The 24,132-nt window shown below is 42.9% G+C and overlaps 3 protein-coding genes across 9 annotated transcripts in view; 2 read left to right on the top strand and 1 right to left on the bottom strand.

Moving 5' to 3' along the window:
• Positions 1 to 24,132, top strand: part of LOC108023986 (serine protease SP24D) — a 101,399-nt gene that overhangs the window by 70,284 nt on the left and 6,983 nt on the right. The gene's annotated exons all lie outside the window — the stretch shown is intronic.
• Positions 1,049 to 22,734, bottom strand: LOC108023955 (uncharacterized). 7 transcript variants are annotated; one of them, XM_050887744.1, is made up of 8 exons: positions 22,423 to 22,734; positions 21,159 to 21,589; positions 13,502 to 13,599; positions 7,576 to 8,062; positions 5,234 to 7,424; positions 4,913 to 5,171; positions 3,631 to 4,856; positions 1,049 to 3,565 (listed from the first exon to the last, which is right to left on the bottom strand). In XM_050887744.1, exons 4-7 carry the CDS (start codon positions 7,584 to 7,586, stop codon positions 3,976 to 3,978), a joined length of 3,342 nt encoding a protein of 1,113 aa, XP_050743701.1. In that variant the 5' UTR covers positions 7,587 to 8,062; positions 13,502 to 13,599; positions 21,159 to 21,589; positions 22,423 to 22,734; the 3' UTR covers positions 1,049 to 3,565; positions 3,631 to 3,975. The 7 variants fall into 7 exon arrangements, 6 of the variants coding, with proteins under 6 accessions (XP_050743701.1, XP_050743705.1, XP_050743707.1 ...); XM_050887748.1 differs by lacking the exons at positions 21,159 to 21,589; positions 22,423 to 22,734 and adding an exon at positions 14,506 to 14,608; XM_050887750.1 differs by lacking the exons at positions 21,159 to 21,589; positions 22,423 to 22,734 and adding an exon at positions 14,498 to 14,516.
• On the top strand, positions 21,616 to 23,654 carry LOC108023956 (uncharacterized). Its single transcript, XM_017093660.3, is given in 4 exon segments — positions 21,616 to 21,945; positions 21,948 to 22,153; positions 23,262 to 23,410; positions 23,471 to 23,654. Coding segments are annotated over 3 exon segments (318 nt in total). The 5' UTR covers positions 21,616 to 21,888; the 3' UTR covers positions 23,317 to 23,410; positions 23,471 to 23,654.

Genomic DNA, 24,132 nt, shown 5'->3' with positions numbered 1-24,132 from the left:
TCCTTTATCAAAAAAGAAAAAACCTAATCGAACTTCTAAGATCTTCACAAACTTCAACAGCATACAAAATAATAATTTATTTAAAGATTTTAATTTAAGTATTTAAAACATGAGGCTTTCACTGAATTGAAATCTCTACAAAGGTGAAATATCATTCCCGAGACCCATCTCCCTGCTATCCCTCACTATATCAATAAAAATGCGCATACGACTTATGTAATTTGATTTTTATTCAAACAATTTGCTTTCATTTGGTTGCTTGGTTTGTTTGTTTCTTCTCTCATGTTTGTTTGTCGTGTGTTTGGGGGTTGACTGCGGCTCGGGAACCTAGCTCCCGCTTGTTTCGAGTGTGATTTTTGAAACTAGGCTACAAACGTTAAACTAAATACATCGAATGAGTGTTGTCGCTGGGGTGTGTGTGGCTTTCCGTTGGACATGCCCAACCGAAGGTGTACCTCGAGCCGTTTTCTGGTGACCCAAAAATCGCCGGGCCTCGGATACACGTGTATTGCTTGAGGTGTAAGGATGCGGCAAACAATCTCAGAGAACCAGGGCAAACCTCCCCCCTGCTGCTGCTCCAAATATATATATATATATACAGGCATATATCCCTTTGTGTATAAATCTAACTTTTAGCTTTCCGTTCGCTGGCCACTTATGTACTTAGAACTAGTGTCGGGGATTGGGGGAACTCTAGAGCTTATGGGATACACGTTAGCCAGTAGTTGGTAATTGATTTATCGTACGATAGGCCTAGTTACTGCGACCCGCTCTGCCTCTGCAGACTCGCTAGCACGTTTTGGTAAGGTAATTTCATCTTGCTTTTCGTATGGGAAGCGGCGCCTTTGAGGGCCGCGCTGGCGAAACTCCTCTCTTAGTGTCTAATAAATAAATGTTTCTTGGTTTTGTTTTCCATGTTCTCCATGTGTTTGTTCTTCTTCCTTTCTTTTCCTTTAATTGTGTTTAGAATTTTCTTCGGGTTGATTTAATATCTATTCATCCGTTTTGTCCGCGGCCCGCAGACCGCTGCTTAACGCAAAGCTTACTCGCCATTTATCAGTTATTTATTATATTTATTATGTTGTATATAATTAATTGTTGGTATAATGCAGTCTTTACGGCAAAACAAAAACAAAATTATGCTACTTGATTTCTCAATTTGTTTTCTCTTAGTTATCATCGATTCTTGCATCATTATCGTTTCATTGTTCTCGTTAAATACATAATAATCAAAAATATATCTGTATACTATGTTAATATTTAGTTTTGCTTTTTCAAAGTTCTTGAAACCAAATACACTTGTTTAGGCCTTTCGATCCGTATGTCTGTTGTTGTTGTTGTTGTTGTTGGTTGTTGTTGTTGTTGGTTGTTGTTGTTGGTTGTTGTTGCTCTAACAAAAATGTGGTGAAAGTTCAAGGTTCAATTGAAGCAATTTACAGTCGTCTTTTTAATAGAAATAGATCGCATTCAAAGGATTTTCTCTCGCTTCGCTTGGTTTTCTTTCTTCGAAGGCAGTTAGACGCGAAGGTATTACTCTAATGTTGGTTTCTTGCTTTCGCTTGTATCTGCGACTCGTTAACAACTAGTTTATGTACATTTAGATTACAATTAGGTTCGCTCGCTAAGATATTAGATGTTTAGATTGCTATTTGCATTTTGGCTTACAATTTAGTATTCCGTTTCTCAGCTAACTTAGGGCTAGGCGCTTAGGGCTAGTTCATTTTGCAATTGTAACACGTTCGGGTCTGCCTCGACCTATCCACATTCGCATACACAAAAAAATACATTTCGGCTCCGATCTGTTCAATATCCCCATACCTACACCTATATCTTTACCTATATCTGTATCTGTATCTGTATCCGTATCTGTATCCGTATCTGTATCTACGCCTAAGCCTACCCATCTCTTTCCCTTCCGCGCTAGTTATTTGTTCCCTAAAGGCATTTTCATTTCTCGATTTTGTTTATGCAAATCAAAGTACATAGGTTGGTAGAAGAAGTGTGTAAATTAGTAAAGCCCCCGCTTTTCGTTAGCTATTTTGATTATGCATAGGTTGAACGATATGAGAGTTGTGGGTATGTCAAGCACAAAGGAAACGTTAGAATGAGGCAATAGTTCACGTTCGATTGGAAAACATCAATTTGGGTCTATGTACAGGGTGTGGGAGTCCTGGTCTGGGTCTGGAAGTACTATTTCAATGATTGTACAATTGGCTATCGTATCTCGTTCTCCTCTTCCTGCTCCTAGTCACGGGTGAAGGCACGCCAAAACATCTAGAGTTTATTTTATGTTCAACGTGAGTATTAGTTTGTCTAATTTTTACCTCTTCTACAACGAAAACATTCCATTATTGCTTATGATTCGTTCGCTTTGTTTGTTGTTTGTTTGTTTGTTGTTTGTTTGTTGCTTTGTTTGGAGGCCTTAACATTATGTATATGTATACGTATGCTCGTGTAAGGTGTGTGTGTGTGAGTGTTTGTGTATGCGTATGCTTCGTTAGGTTTCAACTAAAATAAGTTTATGTTTTACTTTCTGATTTAACAACACAGGAACAAGTTTGTAAATCTACGCTTAGTTGCTTGCTAGAATTTCCGTAAAACTAGTGTGAAATACAAAAAAACATTACTATATACGAATATATGCGTTAGGTATACGTCTGATAATAGATCCGAAGTCGCGCACAAACCGCCTTAGCCTAGCTTGTCATCTTCCTCGAGTTTTTACTCTTAATTCAACGAGTTTCTGCGCAACTCGCAGACTACTAGCATAAATTAAAACATAATTACTTGCTGTATTTTCAGTTTTGTTATAATTGGTTAGAAGTGACCAGATATAGGTGTTTGTGTGTGTGTGTGTGGTTGTGGTGTGTATTATAATATAATTATAATCATATTCAAATAGTTTTTGTTTTGCTTTGTTTCGTTTGTGTTGCTCCACACGAAGCAGCGCTTATAGCATCTAGAACTTAGGGCGAAAACAAAAAAAAAGTCGTGTGAAATACATTAATCGATTAGTGTAATTATCCTAGATCTTGCTCTGGTCTCTCCTCCTCCTTTGTTTCTTGAGAATTTTGGTTTGCTTGGGAAGAACTTGGTCTGACGCTGAGTTCAAACAACGAAAAAAGAAAAGGAAGGCAAGCCTGCGATCCGAGCCGTTCGCCCGTCTCGTCTGCCTGCCAGCTTGATAAGTCGTTGGTGTGGGACCCCACTTCTCGGGCGATCCCACTTGGGTTTACAGTATTTGCTTAGGCGGTGGTCTTGCTCACGTAAATTATCTAATTAATCCAAACAAAAAAAAAACGGTGCTCGCATTGTAGCTCCAGGCAGGCCCAGAGTTTGGTTGCATACGTAAAACGCTGGCATACGTATTCATAACGCCCATCTTGCTGTCGGCTCTAAGGCTACACTTAGGTTTACGTTGTGGTGGTAAGCGCTCGCGGTTTACCGGCTTGATGTTCTTGAGGTTGCTGGGATCCTTCGGGCTCGCAATAATCATCTACATACTATCGCTGCTAGTTTGTTTCTGGTGTGCTCGCTTAAGTTACAAAGTCGTTTAAACGTAAATCTGCAGGGGAGAGTCGGAGATGGGCATTAGATTGAGGCGTCTTTGATCAAAAGTACCAAACCAACCTTATAAGTTAAATATTTGGCTCTCAATTTTGTTGTTGCTGCTGCTGTTTTGTTGGTGTTGCTTGATGGGAATCTTTTGTTTCGCTTTGGATATAAGTGTTTTGATTGCGTTTCCTTTTCTTTTTTGCTTATTTTTTTGTTTTCGCTCCTGGGTCCCGGGTCCCGGTTCCGGTTTCCCTCGAGTTCGTTTTAAATGCGGCGAGCACAAAAACAAAAGTGTGATGAGGAGTGGCTTAAACAAGGAGCCAACAAATTCGGGGAAAAGCTCAGTGTTCTCTTTTGTTTCGTTCTGTTTTGTGTGGCGTGTGGTTTGGTTTTCCATCGATTCAGCTCTTAGGCGCTCGCTCAATACGGCATGTCCAGCTCGTTGCTCTCCTCCTCCTCGATCAGGTCGTCCACATCGAACTCGCTGGGCGAGTAGTTGTTGACCTGGCGCATCTTCTGCTGCTGCTGTTGCTGTTGCTGCTGCAGGTAGCCACCGCCGATGGGCGCCATCCGCGTGCCCGGCTTGAGCACCATGCCCGTTGGCACCTTCGCGCCACGCATACGGGCATTGGCCAGGGCGGCCGTCTTGAGGGGATTATTACGCAGGTGTGGCGCCTGAGAGGCCAATGATGTTGTCGACGACGATGATGATGAGGAGGCAGCATTGTACGAGCTTAAAGCTGGGGAGGAGGCCGCGGCATTCAGGGGGCCCGTGGTGCCGGGATCATTGTAACGCGGGCGCTTGTTCTGGAGCTTGGTGGCCCAGCATTCGGTGGCCCGGCGACGGGCATTGGCACATATATTATCCCCCGACGAGGCGGAGGACGAGGAGGCAGATGCTGCCGCCGCCGAGGTGGAGGCCGAGCCGACCTTCTCCCCCTGGAAGGGTATGTGACGGCGCCCCTCCTGCGTCATCGTCATCATCTGCTGGTAGTTCTCGATCTGCTTCAGGCGCTGCACACTATCGATGTGGCTGGTCAGAATGCCCGAGGTGGCCGGCGTTTGCTCATTCGGCGATGGCTTCGTGTGCGCCGCCGTTGTGTTAACAAAGATGTTATCCACACCAGCCGCCTTGTTCTCGGAGACGACCTGCTTCTCCAACTCGGCCGGATCGCCGCCGCCCTGCAGGCGTTGCTTTTGGCGCAGGTGCTGCAGCTCCTCCGGCGAACGCTGCTTACGGAACTCAAAGACGAGGGGATAAATATGCTGGATGGCTGATTCCACATTGCTAACGCTGGCCGCTAATGAGATATGGTCATTAGGAATTGTTAGAACTGACAGGAGGATGACCACTTACCCGTGACGGTTACGCTGCCGGTGGAGAAGATCTTGAGGGTGGCCTTTGGGTCGGGATCGCGCATCTTGTAGGTCACACCGGGATGCAACTCCGGCTCGTAGCTGGCGTTCTCGCGGTGACGCTCCGAAAAGTTCACAATCTTGATGGCCCACGGCATGCTGCAGGTGCCCAGCACATTGACGATGCGGAAATTCAGGAAGCGAGTGGGGAATCCCAGCTTGCCCAGGCACCTAGCATAGCGACGAGCTGCAACCATGGCCTGAAAGTTACAAAAACCTTTATTAAAAAGCTGCTCCACACAGAACACTGATTTAAGCCTACCATAGCCTCCGAGGTGGCACCAGTGCAGGTGATCCTTCCCGACGACCAAATCGAGGCAGTGGTGTACGGATGGCGCAGCTTCATGGTCACCATGCCGTTCTCGCGGCGGTACTCGACATTCGAGCCCAGCAGCGCGATCTCCCGGAGCTTCAGGTGGCAGCCCACGCTGAACGAGCAGACCACGTTGTTGATCACAATATCCAGCTCGGGCTCGTCGTCGGAGGCGTCGCCCTCGTTGGAGGCGGAGGTCAGCGCCACGGGCTGATCCTGCGGCTGCTGATCCCCACCACTGGATTTGGCAGTGTGACTGCTCTCCTCCCCATCATCTTCGTCATCGTCCACCTCCTCGATCACAGTTCCCGGCTGCATGCCCTCCTCCTCCAGGAGCTCCGTTTTGGCCGTGTGTAAGCTATTGCCGTTGGTGGCGACGCTCGTCAGCGCAGCCTTGTCGCTGTTGATGGTGCTGGTGCTGGTGCTGCTGCTGTTGGTGAGGAACAGACTCTTGTTGCCGTTTGCCAGCACAATGGTATCCCCGTTGGCCAGTTTCCTCTGCAGACTGGGTCCGCCGGCCGTTTGCACTTTGCTGAATTGCGAAAAGTAGCGAACAGTGCCGGCGGCTGACGCGTTGCCGGCTGAGGCGCCGACCACAGAGCCGGTGATCTTGCCAGTGGCCGCCACGCCGGCCGAAACCTGGCGATTGGCCATGAACGTAGAGGAGGGCGTCAGGTAGACACGAGGGGCATTGGCCAGCACCGCCGAGGAGACGACGCCGCCGGATGCCACCACTCCCACTCCGGAACCGCTGCTGGCCGCCTTAAGGCCGCCGTTTAAGTTGGCCACCGGGATGCTGACCATTTCGTTTTGCATGAGCACGGGCTTGCGCTGTTGCGGCAGTGGCTTGCTACGCCGATCCTTGCACAGGTCGCGCTGCCCAAGTTCCACCGCCTGCCTTAACCGGTTCTGAATTTCCTCGCGCTGCAGGCGCAGCTGGCGTTCGTTGTCCTCCTTGCGCTTCACCAAGTTCCGTTCGGTTTCCAGGCGCCGCTGCTCCTCTTCCTGGCGAATTTGACGCTCCAGATCTACCTGGACCTGTTGCATACGGTGTATCTCCCTCTGCTGGCGCACTTTTTCCAGCACAAGCTGCAGTTGCTTCTGTTGCTTCAGCTGCTGTTGTAGCTGGAGTCGCTGCTGTTGCTGCAGGAGCTCCAGTTGCTGCTGCTGATGCAGTTGTTGCTGCTGCTGGAGCTGCTGCACTTGTTGCTGTTGCACCAGTTGCTGCTGCTGCTGCAGTTGCTGCTGTTGTTGCAGTTGTTGCTGCTGCTGCAGATGTCGCAGTTGCTGATGCTGCTGATGGTGTTGCTCGTTATGCGGTGGCTGCGGTTGTTGCTGCTGCAATTGCTGCTGTTGCTGTTGCTCGTGTTGCTGTTGCTCGTGTTGCTGTTGCTCCTGTTCCTGCTGTTGCTGCTTTTCCCGATGTGGCTGTTGCTCCTGTTCCTGCTGCTGCTCTGTACCGATCTCGAAGCGACGTGCCTTATCCAACAGCCCGTCAGATTCCTTAATCCTAAGGACAGGTTTACTTATTTTATTAACGTTCGATTCTTCTGGAATAGTTTGTGCTCCCACCTCGCTTTGTATGTGTTGCTGATGCTGCTTCTTGCAGCGTGCTTCCTTGACTGACTGATCTTCGCTGTCCAAAGAACCCCTTTCTTGTTCGCCGTTCGAGCTGGATCCGTAACGATCCCTGTGACTGGGGACCTGCTCCTCGCCTTCCGATGTGGACAAAGTGGGAAAGGTTGAAGCTCGTCGCTGTTGCTGCCCTTCGCCGTACCGTCGTCGCTTGGAACCCCTTTCCTGCACACCGTTCGATGTGGATGCGCTGCGATCGTACGACGGTTCGCGGTGCGGTTCGCGCGACGCTTCCCTGCGTCCGGGTGTCTCTTCCCCACCTACGGTACTTTCGGAATCTGTCGAGCCCTGGAACGATGCCTTCTTGTATCCGGATTTATTGGTGTTACTCGCCCCCTCACTGGTCGGGGTTTGATTCGGCGATTGGTTCTCCGTATCCGAGTCTTGAGAGGCGGATTCTGCGATGGGCGGAGATGGCGATTCAGAATCCCCTTGCCCGATCTCCTCTGCAGGTTGAAATTCCCCGGTTCTTTCGTTCAAGACTAGAGTCCTGTGCTCTGCCTCGCTGCAGTTGTTGGGGAGGCGATGATAAATTATTGGCTATTGGGTGTATTGCCAAGTGTTCTAGTGCGGCTGTGTGGTTGCGTCTGTGTGTGGGTTTGGTCGTGTTTTCGTGTGTCTACTGTATGCGCTCTTAGGTATTTTAGCCTACTTACACGCTCCCCATGATTTCAATATTACTTGCAATGTTCTTTTCTCATAGGACTCTTGCTTCGACTTCGCTTTCTAGCGTCTAGGCTTAAGACTAAATTGTTTTTAGGTTGTATATAAGGCTAAAAGTGATTCTTGCTTGGTGTTCTACAAATTCCTTTCTTTGTTTCGTGTGTCTGTGTGTGTGTCTGTGTGTGTGTGTGTGTGTGTGTGTGTGTGTGTGTGTGTGTGTGTGTGTGTGTGTGTGTGTGTGTGTGTGTGTGTGTGTGTGTGTGTGTGTGTGTGTGTGTGTGTGTATGTGGTTTGCTCTTAAGGCCAAAAAATACTTCTTTCTGTGTAATTTTGAATTAGAATTTGTGTTCGCAGTGTTATTGTAGTTGTTGCTGTCGGTTCCCTAATAGTAAACTACTCTGTATTACGATTATTTCTAGTCTTCCGTTCTTTTCTCCTGTTTAAATTAGCTTGTAGTTTTTGTTGTTCCTTTGTAGCAGTCTGAAAGCCAAAAGAAAAAAAAGGGTTAATACATGGGTGGCAATGGGAGTAGGGAATAAATTGACAGTGCCGGCAGGTGCAGCAAATGGAATCTATCAAATTCCAAGTGCATTCAATTAATTTGCATTGTCGCGCACGCGAATTATGAGCTCAATATTATTCGCCACTTAATCCAATCGAAATTGTTTTGGGGGCACACTTTACTGGCTTCCGTTCGACCACTTGACCGGACCCGGAACAACTGCAGGAAAAGGGGTCCAGTCGCAGGAAATATTCTGTTCACACTAGGTGTTCCCCTCATTAAAAATAAGGGTTGCCACCGATCCACAGAAATAATTGCCGCTCAGTGTAAAGGATAAATAGGGTTCCCTCTTTTAACAATAAAAAAAATCCCTTCTGTAACAGTCTAAAAAGAGTTGCCTCCTTTAACAGTCTAAAAAGAGTTGCATCTTTCAACAGTCTAAAAAGAGTTGCCCCCTTTAACAGTCAAAAAGGGTTGCCTTATAAGATGATAAGCATTCAAAAATATTCCGAAAACTATCGTTCACTTATGAAATTTGGTTTATAAAAATGATTAATTTTTAGTATTTATTTTTTTGCATATTCATTGTAACAGAATTCAATTTAAGTATGAATAATTTATGGAAGTTTATTCCCACTAAACAACAGAGCACGTTAACAGTGGCTTAACAGTCTTTTTTTTTTGGGATCGCTTCGAGTGCGGTGACCTTAACATAGATTTTCGCATGCCTGCGAAGTAGACGGATGAAGGGGGGCCGGAGGAGAGCCGAAAGGAGGCAGAAAGAGCGAGAGAGGAAGAAGGCCTGCAAGTGTGCACGTATGGGTGTGCATTGCTGCTGGGTCAAGGACGCGCTCGCAAAAGTGGAGCAGAACAATCTGTCAATTGAGCGCGACGGCGCTGCAACAGCGCCGGTGACGAAAATAATAGAAGCAACAATAAGAACAACAACAACAGTTATGCACCCAACATCGATTGCGCTCATCTCGCTCCCGCCCACTGGCTGGCGAATGCAGCACTGCGCTATTTTCGGATCAAAGTGCAAATGAAAATTGTTATTGTAAATTAGCAAATTGCCATAAATTACAATAGAGAGCGTTTATGAGAACGGAAATATGCATTAGCACATGTGTGGGTATGTATGTATGTATTGGCGAAGCATATTTCCATTTTCATAAAAATTGTGACAGGCCAATTTCCTGCTGGATTGTAACGGTATGTATGTACGTACATCATATTTTTAACCTTTATTTTGTAAAATTACTGGATCCCCATTCGCGTTCTTGAACACCGGGTGCCGGATGTACATATGTAGATACCACGCCGCCTCCTACACATATACGTACATACGTACATATTTAATTATTTCTTGTGAATCATTTACGAACCAAAAAAAGGGCAGATTCACTTGGACTTGCATTCCAACGAAATGAAATAAAAGAAAAAGAGACGAGCAAAATGTGTGGGTGTGTGTGGGTGGTTTGGTTTGGTTTCTTTTTGGGTGACCCACAAAAAAAGAATTGAAGCTATTTAAAAACCACATTTTTTCCCTGGATAAACACTTTTCGTTTGCTTTTCTCTCTGGCCAACAATAAAACAATACATCAAATTACGTAAATGAATATTAATTTAGTGCTAAAGGTTCTGCTTAAACAACTTATCGTGAATAAAGTATCGTAACCATACATTATAATTTGTATTATCCTTTAAAATCTAAAATTTCGCTTTTTTTGCCTGTGTACATGTTGAAAAAAGGGTGACTGGGTTTTTAGGTACCTGTTAACCGTTAGGTACATACTATGTGCACATGCAGGAGCACATTTTGTACTCACTTAAGTCGCGTACCTGTTGGCCGTCTTTCACTGCCAAAGTGTCTAAATCCTCGAGCTCGATCACTTTCATTCCGGCGCTTCACTTATTTACATATCTGTAGTTGCATGGCAAAGGATCGCAGTTAGTTCGCGTATCTGCTCGCCGTTATTTACTGTAAATAGTAATCAGCGAACGGGACGAAACCGAACAAAACAAAACGAAACGAAACGAAACGTCACTTGCACAAACACAATTGCTGCGTGCGCGCGTGCGTGCGTGTGTGTGCGCACTCACATGACGTCGACATTTGACAGTATGTTTTGCTTTGTTTGACAGCTCTCGCCTTTCTCTCCCGCCTGCTCTTCGCTCTCTCCGCTCCTCCCCTGCTCCCCCCCTCTCTCACTCTCTCTCTCCCACTGTTACGATGCCTATTTTTAACAGCTCGGCAACAGAGGCGCAACACGAGCAACAACAAAAAGAGGGTCAAAAATAGGAAGCAATAAAGGCGAAAACCAATGCACAATAAATGCAAATGCCCCCCATTGCTAGAATTTCGACAAAGGAGGAAAAATAGCGAATGGCCAGCAGAAAATGCGAAAAACGCACTGAAATATCTGATCGAAATCAAATTTGAAGCACCCATGCGCACACACGCGCACGCACTGAACACCAGCGAGAGCAAGGAAAAATTTAAATTTACGCAAAAAGTACCCCTAGATACAAGGCAAAGGCAAAAAAAATGGTAAATTTCAGTTCATTAACCCAAAACGAAAATGAAAACGAGAACAACAGAGTGCAGTGCGCGAGGGGAAGGGGGAGGAAGAGAGGGGCGGCAAGGAGAGACAGATAAAACAAAAGGCATTATACTAACAATAATAACCAACGAAACGCAAAAACAGTGAGCACACGGCAAACAGAAACAAAATCAAGTGAACTGCGAAATGCAGGTTCAAGGCCAAGCGACAATTCACAATTGACGAGCCGCCATTTTAGGTTGATTTTTAATGGCTTATTTTTTATTAATACAAATCTATGATTTTTCGAGGCACAATGGCAGCCAACCTCGCCTAAAAATACAGTAGATACTCTTGAAATGTGCAGAGTGTAGGCAGAAAATATTTAAAAAAAAGGATTAACTTTTTTTTTAAATGTAGAGTTATCTTAAAAATATAGCTGAATGAATATTTATAAACGCTCGGATGTATCTATATGATGCTTAAACGCAGTAGATACTCTTGAAATATGCAATATTAAAAAAGAAGAATTAAATTTTTTTTAAATTTTAATGATGCTTATTTTTTTGAGGAATCTTATTTGTTTATTATTGCTAATTTTTTAATGACAGCTAATTTCGCACTCTAAACTCCGCAAAATAAAAAAAAATTTATAATAATGAAAAATATATCTTTCGACGATCGACTGTATCCACATGACATACCATTTCAGCATGGTATTAAAAACCGATTAAGAAAACTATGCCTATAGGGCTCTCCACGTTTTTTGCGTTATCTAGCCAAAAAAAATTAAAAAACCTTCTCGAAACGATTGGAACACACACTTTCCCACGATACGTGGTAAATGCTCGCCCTTGTTTGCCGCCCCCTTTCCGCCCACAAATCTCGAAGCTCTCCAGTTTCACTGGGACTCGAATTATTTTTCGAAACGAAGGGTTTTGAAATGCGAGCTACGTGTCTGACAAGAGGAATCATAAACTACAATAAAATATGCAAACGCGCGCACTCACATACGCCGCAATTCCCCATTTATTGTCCGTATTTATTTATTTCCGTTCCACATTTGATGGGTGTATCAGGGAGTGTTTCGTTTATCTCGGTAATTTTTTTGATTTACGAAATAAATTCGAAATAAAAACAAGCTGTAAAACAGCGCTTGATTAGTGGAAAAAAGTCGGTTAAGTTTCGGAATTTCCTTTAACTTTGATAAAGATTAAATTGAAAAAATCAGATGCGAGCAATGCACAATTCTTCGGAGAAAATACTTTGGAAAATATTTAAAAAATATACATTTCTAGAGGATGAAACAGTGCACTTCCAGTGGGACCGCATATCATATAATCGCAGTCATCCGGCGGATACAGCAAGTGCAGCCGCACATCCGCGCAACATGTTTGTTCGTGCCACCGCTCACGTTCGTTTTCATGCCCCAATGGAGACGCGGAGTCAGGGGGCGTGGGGAGGCACCTGTTTCGCTCCCTCTCCAGAAAATTCTCGGAGCGGAGCGGTACGTGAATCACATTAGCAACAACAACGGCTGCATTTCACCATCACTGCCAGCGACAGCTCATCTCTACAGTTACAGTTATGTAGCTACAGTGCGTAATAGCAGTGCTGTAAAGGCCGCTGTTATGCAAAATGTAGATGCATTTCAAGAAGAGCATCTCGAAGATAGCTTTAAAAAGGAATCACTTTTTTCGATTTATCAAGAAAAATGCGGAAGATATTTAATGGAAATTGTAGGACAATTAACTACATAAATAATAAATGGCTTAATGGCATACATTTAATAAGCTCTCCGTTAGCCTTTAGCTTCTCACCCTCTTTTGTTATGCAAATTTGAAATGCTAGGAGTAAGTTAAAAATAACATTTTAAATTACTTTAGCTAGCACTCAGCAGAATGCCTGTTACAGTGACCCAAATTCGGTCTTGCAACGGCTAAGCGAGGCAAAAAAAACCAACAAACGAAAGCCAATCGACGAAAAATGACCCTGTTCAATGAGTGTATTACCAAAAAAGGCAGCACATTCGTTGGATACTTTGCCAAGAGACTGTGGCTACCATATTTATTGATTAAATACATTACTTATTGCGCACATTTTTATGACATCTTGGATGGAGAAGGGGGCCGAGAAACATGTGTCAACGGCAAACATGCAAAATGTCGGAAATAATCGAAATATAGCCAGGACGCAATTGTTAAGTTGACGTCAATCATGAGCATTTACAGAATTACAATTTCTTAAGACCAATGTTAAGCCACAGTGAAAACGTGAGTCACTGAAGCTTTCTGTATAAACGCCTGTTGAACAAGCAGGCTTAAGAGTTAGTCACGGCCTTTTAGGTGACCTCATCGATAAGGATAAGCCAAACACAGTCGCAGATTCGAAAACCAGATGGTTTGAAAATGGCTAAATTTAAGTGCAGCTGATTTTGATTTTGGAAATATCTGAGTGGGCGACTGACTAATAATAAGGCCAGATCTCTTGGAAGAGTTCGGCAGCCAACTGAGGGAGCTTCCTCAGACCTTGGCGGTGGACTTAGCATATGGCTGGAACATTTCGATGGTCCGACTTATGTATCTGTAACAATTTTCGCACTGCTAATCTGCCAGTCACGGAGCCCAATTGCAGCATCTATTTCGCCGGTGCACATGGCAACCGACTAAGTCGCGCAGCGAAAACCAGTTGGGAGTTCGGCTGTGCCTATGCGACCGGCTTTGGGGCTGCGTCATCAGCTCTGCGCATTACTCAGAGAAAAGCTCTTGCACGTGGCTGGCAGCCGCGATTAACCAGTTAACGTTCGCGATTACCACTGCACTTGACATTGGCACCGGCTCGGGTGCAGATGGACGATCGCTCGGTTGCACTCACCTCTTAAAAGTCCTTAATTATTTGAATGGTTATTGGTTATGGGTTGTTATTCCTTGGCTTCCCTTCCGGAGACGCTGCTTAGCTCGAGCGGAGAGCCCCTGTAGGCGAAAAGAACGAAAGGAGGCGATGAGCGTTTGGTGGGAGTGGCAGTAACAAGAAAATCGGAAAGAAACAACACAATGCCAGGCAAAACAGCTGGCCAGAGACAAAGGAACACACAACAGCGAAGTAGAAACCGAGGCAGGAATGGAAAATCTGCCCAGGTGTTGAAGATACAAATTAACATTTGCATGTGTGTACCTCTCGGCCAGACAGCAGCGGTCAGCGTACTAGCACCACTTCTCAAAGAATTTAAATTAAAAAATTTGGAATTTTTTTTCTTCACAAATTTGGAGTACTCAGCTCAACTGCTTTCGTTAAAATAACTTTGTTTTATGAAATGTCTAATAACAATGGGCTGACATTAGTTTCAAAGGTACTTTGATCTCAAATTTTTCTTAAAATTAAAAAAAAAAAATGTTAATAAAAAATTATTTTGTTTCTTTGGTTGCACTATTATTGTTAACGCTGTTGCTTCTGTATGGAAACTCAAAGGTGAGGTACAAAATGGGTTGAAAATTGTACCTCTTGCCCATACAGCAGCGGTCAGCGTATTATTACCACTTATCAAACAAAAATTGTAGATTTTTTTCTTCAAAAAATTTTGTAGTACTCAGCTCAACTGCTTTCGTTAAAATAACTTTGTTTGATGAAATGTCTAATAATAATAGGTTGGCATTAGGTTCGAAGTTACTTTGATCTCTACTTTTTCTCACAATCTTACGATTTAAAAAAATGTTAATAAAAAATTATTTTGTTTCTTTGGTTGAACTATTATTGTTATCGCTGTTGTTTCTGTATGGAAACTCGAAGGTGAGGTACAATGTGGGTTGACCTCTGGGATTGAACCTCTTGCCCATACAGCAAAGAACTTTACTAAAAACAAATTGGTATTACCTCATTACCTTTTTACAAATTGTTGTGCTATTTTAGAATTCACAATTTTTTTTGATTTTTTTTTTCACAAATTTTAGATGTACTCAGCTCAACTGCCTTTGTTCAACTAACGATGTTACATGAAATGCCTGATAATAACAGTTTGACATAGGGCTCCAAAGGTAACTTGATTTCAGTTTTTTGATCCGATTGCTATGTTTTCAAAAAATGTGATTAGGAGATTTGCTGCAGAGTCGGTTTGGTTGGTCTGCTGCACTATTAGGGCGACCGCTGCTGTTCCCTGCATTGAAAGCCAGAGGGCAGCTACAAAATGGGTTGACAATTGCCTGGGATAGGGAAACAGCCACAGCCACAAGAACCGGAGAGCGGAAATGCTGCTGCCCGAGAAATCAACGAGTTCTACAAAAATCCCATTAACGAGATAGAAAAGCAAACACCCCATCCGCAGGCACATATCAGCAGTTCGTATGTGCTGTCGTGTGTATGCTTAACTGCATGAATACATAATTTGTTCAGTGCACTCGGTCGACAACGTATGACTCAATACGATAAAAAAAAGAATAGTACAAACACGCTTATAATAATTCCTAGGCAGTACGTGCCAGTGTTGAAAAATTCACGACATGCCCCACATTGAATCGTCCCCGGCGAGTGCAGAATGTCCCATGGGGCAGGAGCAATAACAATAAATATCAAAGGCAACCCCAAAACTTCGGCTGCCCTCGAGTCAACGAACTGTTGTATCTTCGCAAGCGCTCCAACCCTCTTCCTTTCTTACCACTCCTTCTCAGAGGCACAGAAGACGCCAAGAAGAAGAGAGCAGGGAAAAGCAGCAAGAACAAGTCGTTGACATGTCCTCGACAAAAACAAACGAACAACTATGGGATACGGGATGCAGACAGAGACAGCTGTCGATTTGTTATGATTAACCGTTATTCAGTGGGGAAGAAGCGGAGAATTGGCGAGAGAGAGAGAGATACTTCGGGGCCCCAGACAGGGCAATACATTCTAGCGGTAATACCCTTTTGATGGAGAGTTGGAAGATTTGAGATATGCTATCTTTACAATAAAAATAGTAAAACAATTGATAATACTGTAACTACTACTTATTGTAGAATTGTTGCAACTGGAAATCTTGATGAAAAAGCATTCATGTTGATTGCAAGTACCAATAATACCAGTTTTTAAGTTAGAAAATTGTAGATTGTAGATTTATTGTAGATTTGTTAGAAGTGTCACTATTAGTGAAGAAAACATTCATTTCGATTGCAAGTACCAATATAAGCGATTTTTAATGTTAGAAAATTTGTAAAAGAATATATTTAGAGTATTTATCACTGATATAACCTTATTGTAGAATTGTTAAACCTATAAAATCTACAGTAGAAAGGTCTAAAAATGAGGTAATTGTGCCCAAAATCGTTACTCTTATTTTATCAATAAAAAAAAATTAAACAAATGATTTTTTATTTCCATTGCAATACCAAATTATACTCATAATCTTTACTTTTTTCTTTCTGTACATTAAAAAAACCCTCAACGAATTCCTAAAACTGAAACTACATATGTATGGAATGTTCTAACTTTATAAGGTAGCACCAGTACAATAACGAAGGGCATTTCGGATTGGTTTATGCACGTTTTCACAGACATATTATGGAAACAACGCCGAGTGCAGGATAATGAAATCAATACTCCCAGGCAACGCAAAAGTTCAAGTGACCCAAGGGTAAAGTACGGGACGTTTGCCGGGGCATTCGTGGGGAGGCGGAGGGATTACAGTCCGGCGAGACAGGATAAAAAGTCAGACGGAAATTAGCTTTTATCGCTGACCTTGGGGTGCTCGTTGCTCGTGGTATTGAAAGCAAAATATACATAGGTATCTGAGTGTGCACAGTGTATATGGACACATAGATATATTTATAAATACGTAAAGTGGCATTGCTGTTGGCATAAACCATGTGCTAATTGATTGCGTTTTGGCTTCAACTGCTAACTCGCTGTAACCACAATGCGTGTGTTCGAGCAAATAAAAAAATTCATAACTTTAAAAACGAGCTCCTTGGCAATGAGTTTCACCATTAAACAGTGCTGTGGAAAAGAAGGTCTATCAATGTGGCGATTTTTCTTAAACATAAATATTTATTCAAATATTTTGATGTTTGGCTTGTAAAAAAATACACAAGATAATGAAGATCAACGTTTTCCAATTTTTTTCGAGAAAAAATAAATAATTTTATAGCCCACTGTGACTGACTACTTGTAATTTTATTTTATTACGCTTCATTTCATACGTACACAAGTACGAAAAAAAACAACTTTTTGCGTGTTAATCAATTAAATAAATATACCACATTTATATATGTATGTACTGCAAAACCATCCTTACGTTGTTGACTTTGGAGAGCATGCTTTTCAGTAATTTTTTGTAGCTAGCCTGACGTCATAAAATGGCAATAATTACGAACATTTTTCATTTTTTCCCCGGTGGGTACGCACTTCTCTGCGAAAAGGGGTCACACTGAATGAAAAACATGAGCATGACACACTTATTTCTCTCTGTCGAAGATTTCGGTTTTCCTTTGTGCTTGTGTTCTGCTTCAAGAGAAGACGCCACAAAGAAAGCGGACAAAACGGAGGCGCAAAGCATTTACAGTTAGGCGAAGGAAAGTAAAAGTCAAAATCAATGAATTGGTATTGTTTGTTTTGGAATATATGCGAAATTGGTAAAGAAAAAAAACATTGAGAAAATAATAAGAGGAAAAGGGGCAAAACAAGGTTGAGTTGGTACAGTAGCAGTACTCGTTATGAAATATTACATTTTGAACTTGAATAAGAGAAATATTTTTAAAATTTATGGTTTTTATCTTTATGATTTTGCTTTTGCAACTACAACTTAGCAATTTCCCAAAGTAAATGTTTAGAAAATATGAGGTTTTTGGAAAATGTCGCTGTGCCAAATGATCACTGTAGTTTCATTTACTGGGCTTTGAATCTGCTTTTGCATATTCTAATAGTTCCAGTCCCTACTGTGCCTGCCATTTTGCTTTGGGCATTTGCTTTCAAAGCTTCGTTTTCATAGTTGACTTAAATCTTTCACAGCAAGTTGGATTTACCGTTGCGTATTTTCTTCTTCTTAGTTTTTATTTTTTATTTTGGCTTTGCTGCTGATTTTAATTGCCCACAAAAAGAGCAACAATAAAAAATTTGATGATGATGATGAGTAACGAAATGATGAGTAAAGTAAAAAAAACGAAAAACAAAAAGAGAGAGAGAGAGAGGGCAGAGAAAGAGCAAGGGCCAGAGAGAAGAATTGAATTTGAAGTCAAAATAAACAAATGGTTTGAATTTGAAATCATTATCAGCGAAAAATTCGCTGGTGACGATGGCTTATCGCCTTATCACATTTTTGTTTTCCCACTCAGTCTGTCTCTCCCACTCTCCTTACCCTCCAGTGAAATGTTACAAAAAATCTAGTTGAAAAGTATTAACAAAATTATGCTGAAAATAAATGGAAACTTTAACTCTTTAGCAAACTAATAAAATAAATAATAATATTAAATATTACGGGCTTGTCTGTCTTTTCTTGCCCCTACTGTTGGCCCCTCCCCTTGTACTAAATTTGACATGCCCCAGTTAAATGGGAATATTTAATTTTATTGCCATCATCGCCAATTGTATTATTTATTAAAACAAACAAACGAACACGGTAAGCTCATGCCAATGACGTCATGTGCCTTGTCGCTTTAATGTAAAAATGTCAGGCACTTGAAACAATTTTTGTTGTAGTCGTTCCGGCGGTTTTCCAGCGACTGCCCGCGAAGTGGGTCAATATCTTAATTAATTTTAATGGGCTTAATTTAAAGACAAAGGAAGCGAGCACTAACAAAGTTACATCAATCATTTGCGTATTGCAATCGGTCGGAAAAAGGAAAAATAAAAGGGGGTTGCGGCGGGGGAGAAGCCATGTTTTCTGTTCTACTTTTGAAAAATGTAACCTCAAACAAGGAAAACAAGAACATTATGTTCTTGAGAACTAGTTTGTAGATGCTTCAATACACGAGAATGTCATCTTTAAAGTTCTACCCTAACAATTCAAGTGTTTGTTCTATAGCATTTTGAAATTCATAATATCTATAGTCTTCTCTTATATTGTGACGTACATCAATTCCTAATGATGATGTACATTGTACATACATGTGTATGAATACATATGTATCTTTTGCATAGGTAACGGAATCGGAATCTCTGGATCGCCGCACAACTTTCAGATAATCGAATAAAAAGGGCGTGAAGGCAAAACAAGGCTTAGTAACGCTGCAAACAGAGATGTTCTCAAATAAGTATGTATGTATGTACACGTGTACATACGAAACATACCACTAGAATTTAGCGATAACAACAAAATGCGGGCATCTGATTTATGCAGAGAGGAGAGCGGCGAGAGCGAGATCAAGCCGGAAGTAACGTTTTAAAGAAGAAGACGAGTGTAACAGATGCATTTAGCAGCAACAACAACAGCGATCGCCGACAGGTAGGGCATTTCAAAGGGAGAGAGAGAGAGGGAGAGGGAGAACTGCAAACTGCGATTTATGTGGGCCTGTGTGAGTGTGCGTCTGTGGGCTCATAAAGCACGTGCACGTGTGTGTGTGTGCCTGTCTGACCTCGTTGGCAAACTAAAAAATAATAATAAAGAAGAGCATGAAAAGTGTGGAACATGGCAGAGCGAACGAAGGCGGAAAAAGAAGCCGCACCTAAAAAATCTATTACATCACTAGGAAAATTGACACAAGCATTGGGCATTTACATGCGCGCACACACACACACCGCCGCCGCCAGGGGCGTACGCGTGTGTGCGTGAGCGGGCCTGTCGAAAACGGAAGCAAATTGAGCATTGAAAATACAGCCATTTTGACCCCTCAACATGTGAAATCCAATTCACAAAGATAAGATTGCGGGGAAAACAAATCACACATGTGCTCCGTCGACCCTGTGGTTCTTGTAATCAACAAATGGGGTTTTTACTCCGTAACTAACTAAGTAACCCTTACAAATAAGATACTTCCTCATATTTTGCTATAAAGTAACCTTTAAGTTAACAAGCTTGGCCATCTTTTAAAAGTGCGAGTATGTAACCTATTCATGAAGACATGATATCTACTTAGTTAAGCACAAATCTAAAAGTAAATAGCGAAGCTTCGGCCATCTTTCACTGATATCAATAAGAAATAGTGGTATCCTCGGCTAGTTTTCTAATAAAAAAACACCACTTGGAAGACTTGTCGATTACTAAGGGTAAAAGGCGGAATTTGCATTGCTGCAAACGCTGAAATGTGCAAAGGCGCAAAGTGCAACTGCCTGAAACCCCACTGAAATGATAAAGTATCTGATGGATTGAAATTTACGGACGAAGAGCGACATAAAAATACAATCTAAGCCCAAGCTCACGGGCGACTACAACTACAACTGCTAGAAACTTCTTTTCGAGGAAAAATCATTGAAAATATTCCCCGAGCGAGAGAGCCTCTCGGCCGAGGGCGACAAAGCGACAAGTGAGCACGCGGCGAATTCGAGCCGAACTCGCTGTGTTTGCTTTGGCAGGGAGACGTCGACGTCGGCAGCGAAGCGAAGTTCGTTGAAATTTTGAATGTGTGACAACGCGGTTCAGTCTGCCGCCAGCGCGGCCCGAAGCAGTGGTATTTGTTATAAAAATATTTCACGAATTACTCGAAGACTCGTCCACTGACTCGCTCCCTCTCTCTCTCTCTCGCCCCGCTCTCTGGCCGCCCCCTGCCTCCGCCCCGCCCCGCCGCTGTTAGCGCTTCCTAACAGCATGTTAGCGGCCAGCCGAGCGCTGGCAGGCGAATTTGAGTGCCGAAGGACAAAGGATGATGATTTACCGCTAGGGCAGGCACAGTGGGCGCAAACGGCACTCTCTCGTGGAGGAGCCCGCCTGGCCCACTGTGCATCACAATACAATGCTTGAATGCTTGCGAAAACAGCTTTGCTTTGCCTTTATCTCATAGCCTTGTCCATGGAAGGTAGCTGGGAGAAGAGGCAGCCCCGCGTGACGTCAGCCCGCCCACAAAACACACTCGAAAGTATTGAAAAATGCAGACATTTTTGGTTTGGTTTTTAGCAACTCTCTTTTTTTTTTTTTGGTTATTGTTTATTGGTTTTTAACGCACCGCTGAAATGTTAATAACAGCCCTCGTTGCTGTTAAGTGGCCACACACACTCTCTCTCAATTTTTCTTTGTGGTTTCAATGAAAGTGAGCTACAAAGCTGCAAATCGAAATTCGTAATGATTTGATTTGATTGGAATTTTAGAAATTTCGAGTCTCAATGGGGGCGCAGGAAAAACAATGGGTTAAACAATAAATGCGGGAGTAGTAAATGGAGGAGTAGTTTATGCAAAACGAGTTATGAAATGCGAGAGCGAGAGCGCTAGAGGAAGTGTGCGGGGGGGGAGAGAGAGAAAGAGAGCAAGTTACATTATTCGCTTGGCGTTTTTCGTTGTTCGATTTTCACTTAGATCTAAGCTAGGCGTACAATAGATGTATTAACTAGAGATACCTCAAAATACAACTAAAACGAAACTCGAAGGGGGGTAAAGAAAGAGAATTCAAAAGTAAAAATAATGAAATGAAAAAAATATCACCTTTTTTGTAGTAGGTCGTCGTCGTCGTCGCGTCGTCTAGTTCTCGCCCCCTCGCTCCCGCTCTCTTTTGTGGCTTGTGGTGCTGTGGCCGCCGCCGCTGTTGCTGCTGCTCTCTCTCGCACTCTCTCTCTGCCCGTCTCCTTTGCTCGGCCCTCTCTCTGTTGCTGCGCGCTGTCCCTTTCTTTCCCGTTGCCTTGCAGCGGAGCTCGGCTGCCGTCTCGCTTGCACTTGCGCTCCGCTGCTCTGCTTCTGCCGCTGAATTCGCTGTTAACTTTTCGCCGCTCTCTCTCTCTCTCTCTCTTTGCTGGTTTTTGTTTTAGACTCAGATTTGGAAACTTTCAATGAACAATTTCAGCGCACTTTTGGGTTTTTGTTATTAAATTTCTCAGTTGATTGCTTGTGATTTGTGTTCTTTGGTCCTTTACTCTAGACTGGAGACAATGGAAAATGAGGTGGGGGGTTCGTCTAAATTTGGAGCAAGCAAGCAAGCGGGCGAGCGAGCGACCGAGCGGCGAATTGGGCGCGCTGGCGACGGGAGCGAGCGAAACGCGGCGAACAACCGAAACACTGTGGCATTGGCAATGGCAGCGCTTGTCGCCCTCCGTCAGTGTGTGAGTCGCGATAAACGCGAGCGAAACGGGCGCCGCGACTGAGGACCGCGTACCGAGCACACGCACACCACCGCACCACCGCACACCGACCCGTACACATACGGGGGGCGAGAGAGCGCATGCTCTCCGCCACACACACGCTGCTCGCCGCCTCTCCGCTTTGTGGCGCCGCGCGCCACTTTTGTCGCAGCAGCAAACACGCAATAAAAGTTCAAAAACAGTTGAAGTATACCGCGACGCGAGTAAAAATCTTTCCTTCGACGTCGTCGCTGTTCGTTGTAGTAGTTGTTGTTGTTGTCGCCGTTCTTCCTACAGTGTGTTCCGCCGTTCCGCGAATTTTCATGTGCATTCGCACATACGTGCGTATGTGTGGCTGGGCAAAATGTAAAGCGGCGGAGAAGACGGGAACAGCTATGAGTTGTTGGAAAATGTGTCAAATGCCTTGGAAAACCCCCCCGTACTCTCGTATTTTTTGTTTTTTCTTTTTGTTTAAATTAATCTGCATATCATGGTGTGCGGCGGCGGCGGCTGCATTTCATTTATTTATTGGCTCGCCAAAGATCTTGCTTGCTCCAAATTATAAAAAAAAAATGAACAGAAAACGTTTTGCGCTGCGCTGCGTCGTCGGCTGCATTTGTTATTATTAAATGTACCAGAGGTGAATGTAGATGACCAAAATTCTGAGAGCACAAGTCTGAGCACACACGATACGTCTTCGTCGTTTGGCCGTTTCACTTTGAGCAGAGTGGCCGTTCCGCCGAGGCCAGTGTGGCCGTGGTGCGTCGCTGCGGAGAAACATCGGTGTCATCGCTGCTATCGATGTTTCCGAGGCATCGGCAATCGATGTGTGGCGAGCCAACGCCGATGTTTGCCACCTCTATTCCCTACCGCAGACGATTTTAAGAGCCTCTTTACCCACACTTATGGTTGCTTCTGTTTGCTTGCTTTTAAACACAGCAGTACTGAAAAATGTAGGTCCCTTTGTGGTGCGTCTCTATTGTAGGCTCGCCGCCCCACGAGGAATTCGGCCTAACGCGTTGCGGTGTGTACCGCGGAAATACCAGAACCCCAGACCCAAACCCATGCGGGGAAACACGCTTAGCGTGGTCATCTCAATTTCGGTGTTCCCCCGCATTTATCGCTCTATAACGCTCTGTAACTAAGTGCAGCGGTCTTGCTTTCTACAAATGTAACCCCTTTAGCACAAAGAGTAAACCCTTTTGTGATAAAAACTAAATAAAAAGTAGAAAATACAAGGCAGGGAAAAATACCAGATTTCTCTTCAGCACAGACTACAACCCAAGGGTTAAAACAGCTGGGCTGCTTTTTTATTATTCAAATTTCAAAATTTAAGGCACATGATTGCTATAAGTGTTGGTTGGTTTTACTCTTGTTTAGTACATTGATTTGTGTTATTGCTTAAGTATGTATATGAAAACTTCAGAGCGGACTTAATACATTTAATACATATGTATTTTTTCTTAAATTTCAGGTTCTCTCGACCATCCGTGGGATCCGACTTGATTGGGCATAAGAAAGAAAAATAAATTTCCTACGATAAACAGACATTGCAACGCAAGAGAAAGAACTTCGGGGAAAAGAAAATCCGAGGAAAATGCCTCTCGAAAACGTCAGTTACGTGTAAGTGGTTTTTAAATGCTTTATTATATGTGCCTAATTAAAATAAAAATGTATTTGTAGGACCCAGAACCAAAAATAAGGAATGGAGCGACCTAGTCAACAAGCAAGATATTTTGCATTTATAAAGCTTATAATAAAGACTTCTAAGAAGTTGCCAAACCAAAATATGCTAGTTGTATAAGTCATATAAGTCTGAACTTTTCTTAAACAAAATAAAGGATCTCCTTTTATATTTCTATGAAAACTGCGAAATGTTGTATTATCTTTAAAAGCTATGAACAACGAAGAAAATAACGTATTCAAAGCTGCGTACAAAAGCTAAGAAGTGTCAAAGATGTCGACTTCATATAATAAACACAAATTTACAAATAACAACCATTCCTGTTAAAAAAAAATAATATTACAAAAAAACAATAAATGAAAATTATAAATTTTATCGAATTTTACTACACTTCTAATCGCTTTATTTATATTTAATTTATTTTATTATTTAAATTTATTTCTGTATACATTTTATAGTTTACACTAAGAATCCAAGTGATTTTTTCGTTGGTGTAATTTTTGTATTGTTCAAAGGCTAGCCCTACATACTACTTTTCCAAATATCTCAGTAACAAATCCCACTTTTGAATTTAATTTTTTTAAATCCTTTTTTCAAATTTTTGGCGAAACAGGTGGCCACAACAAAAACAATTAGGGACGGCACAAAAACCCACCGATAG

This window comes from Drosophila biarmipes, chromosome X (assembly GCF_025231255.1).
Source record: "Drosophila biarmipes strain raj3 chromosome X, RU_DBia_V1.1, whole genome shotgun sequence".
Lineage (NCBI taxonomy): Eukaryota > Metazoa > Arthropoda > Insecta > Diptera > Drosophilidae > Drosophila > Drosophila biarmipes.
The sequence above is the reverse complement of the archived record's forward strand: the minus strand, read 5'-3'. Positions and strand labels throughout refer to the sequence as shown.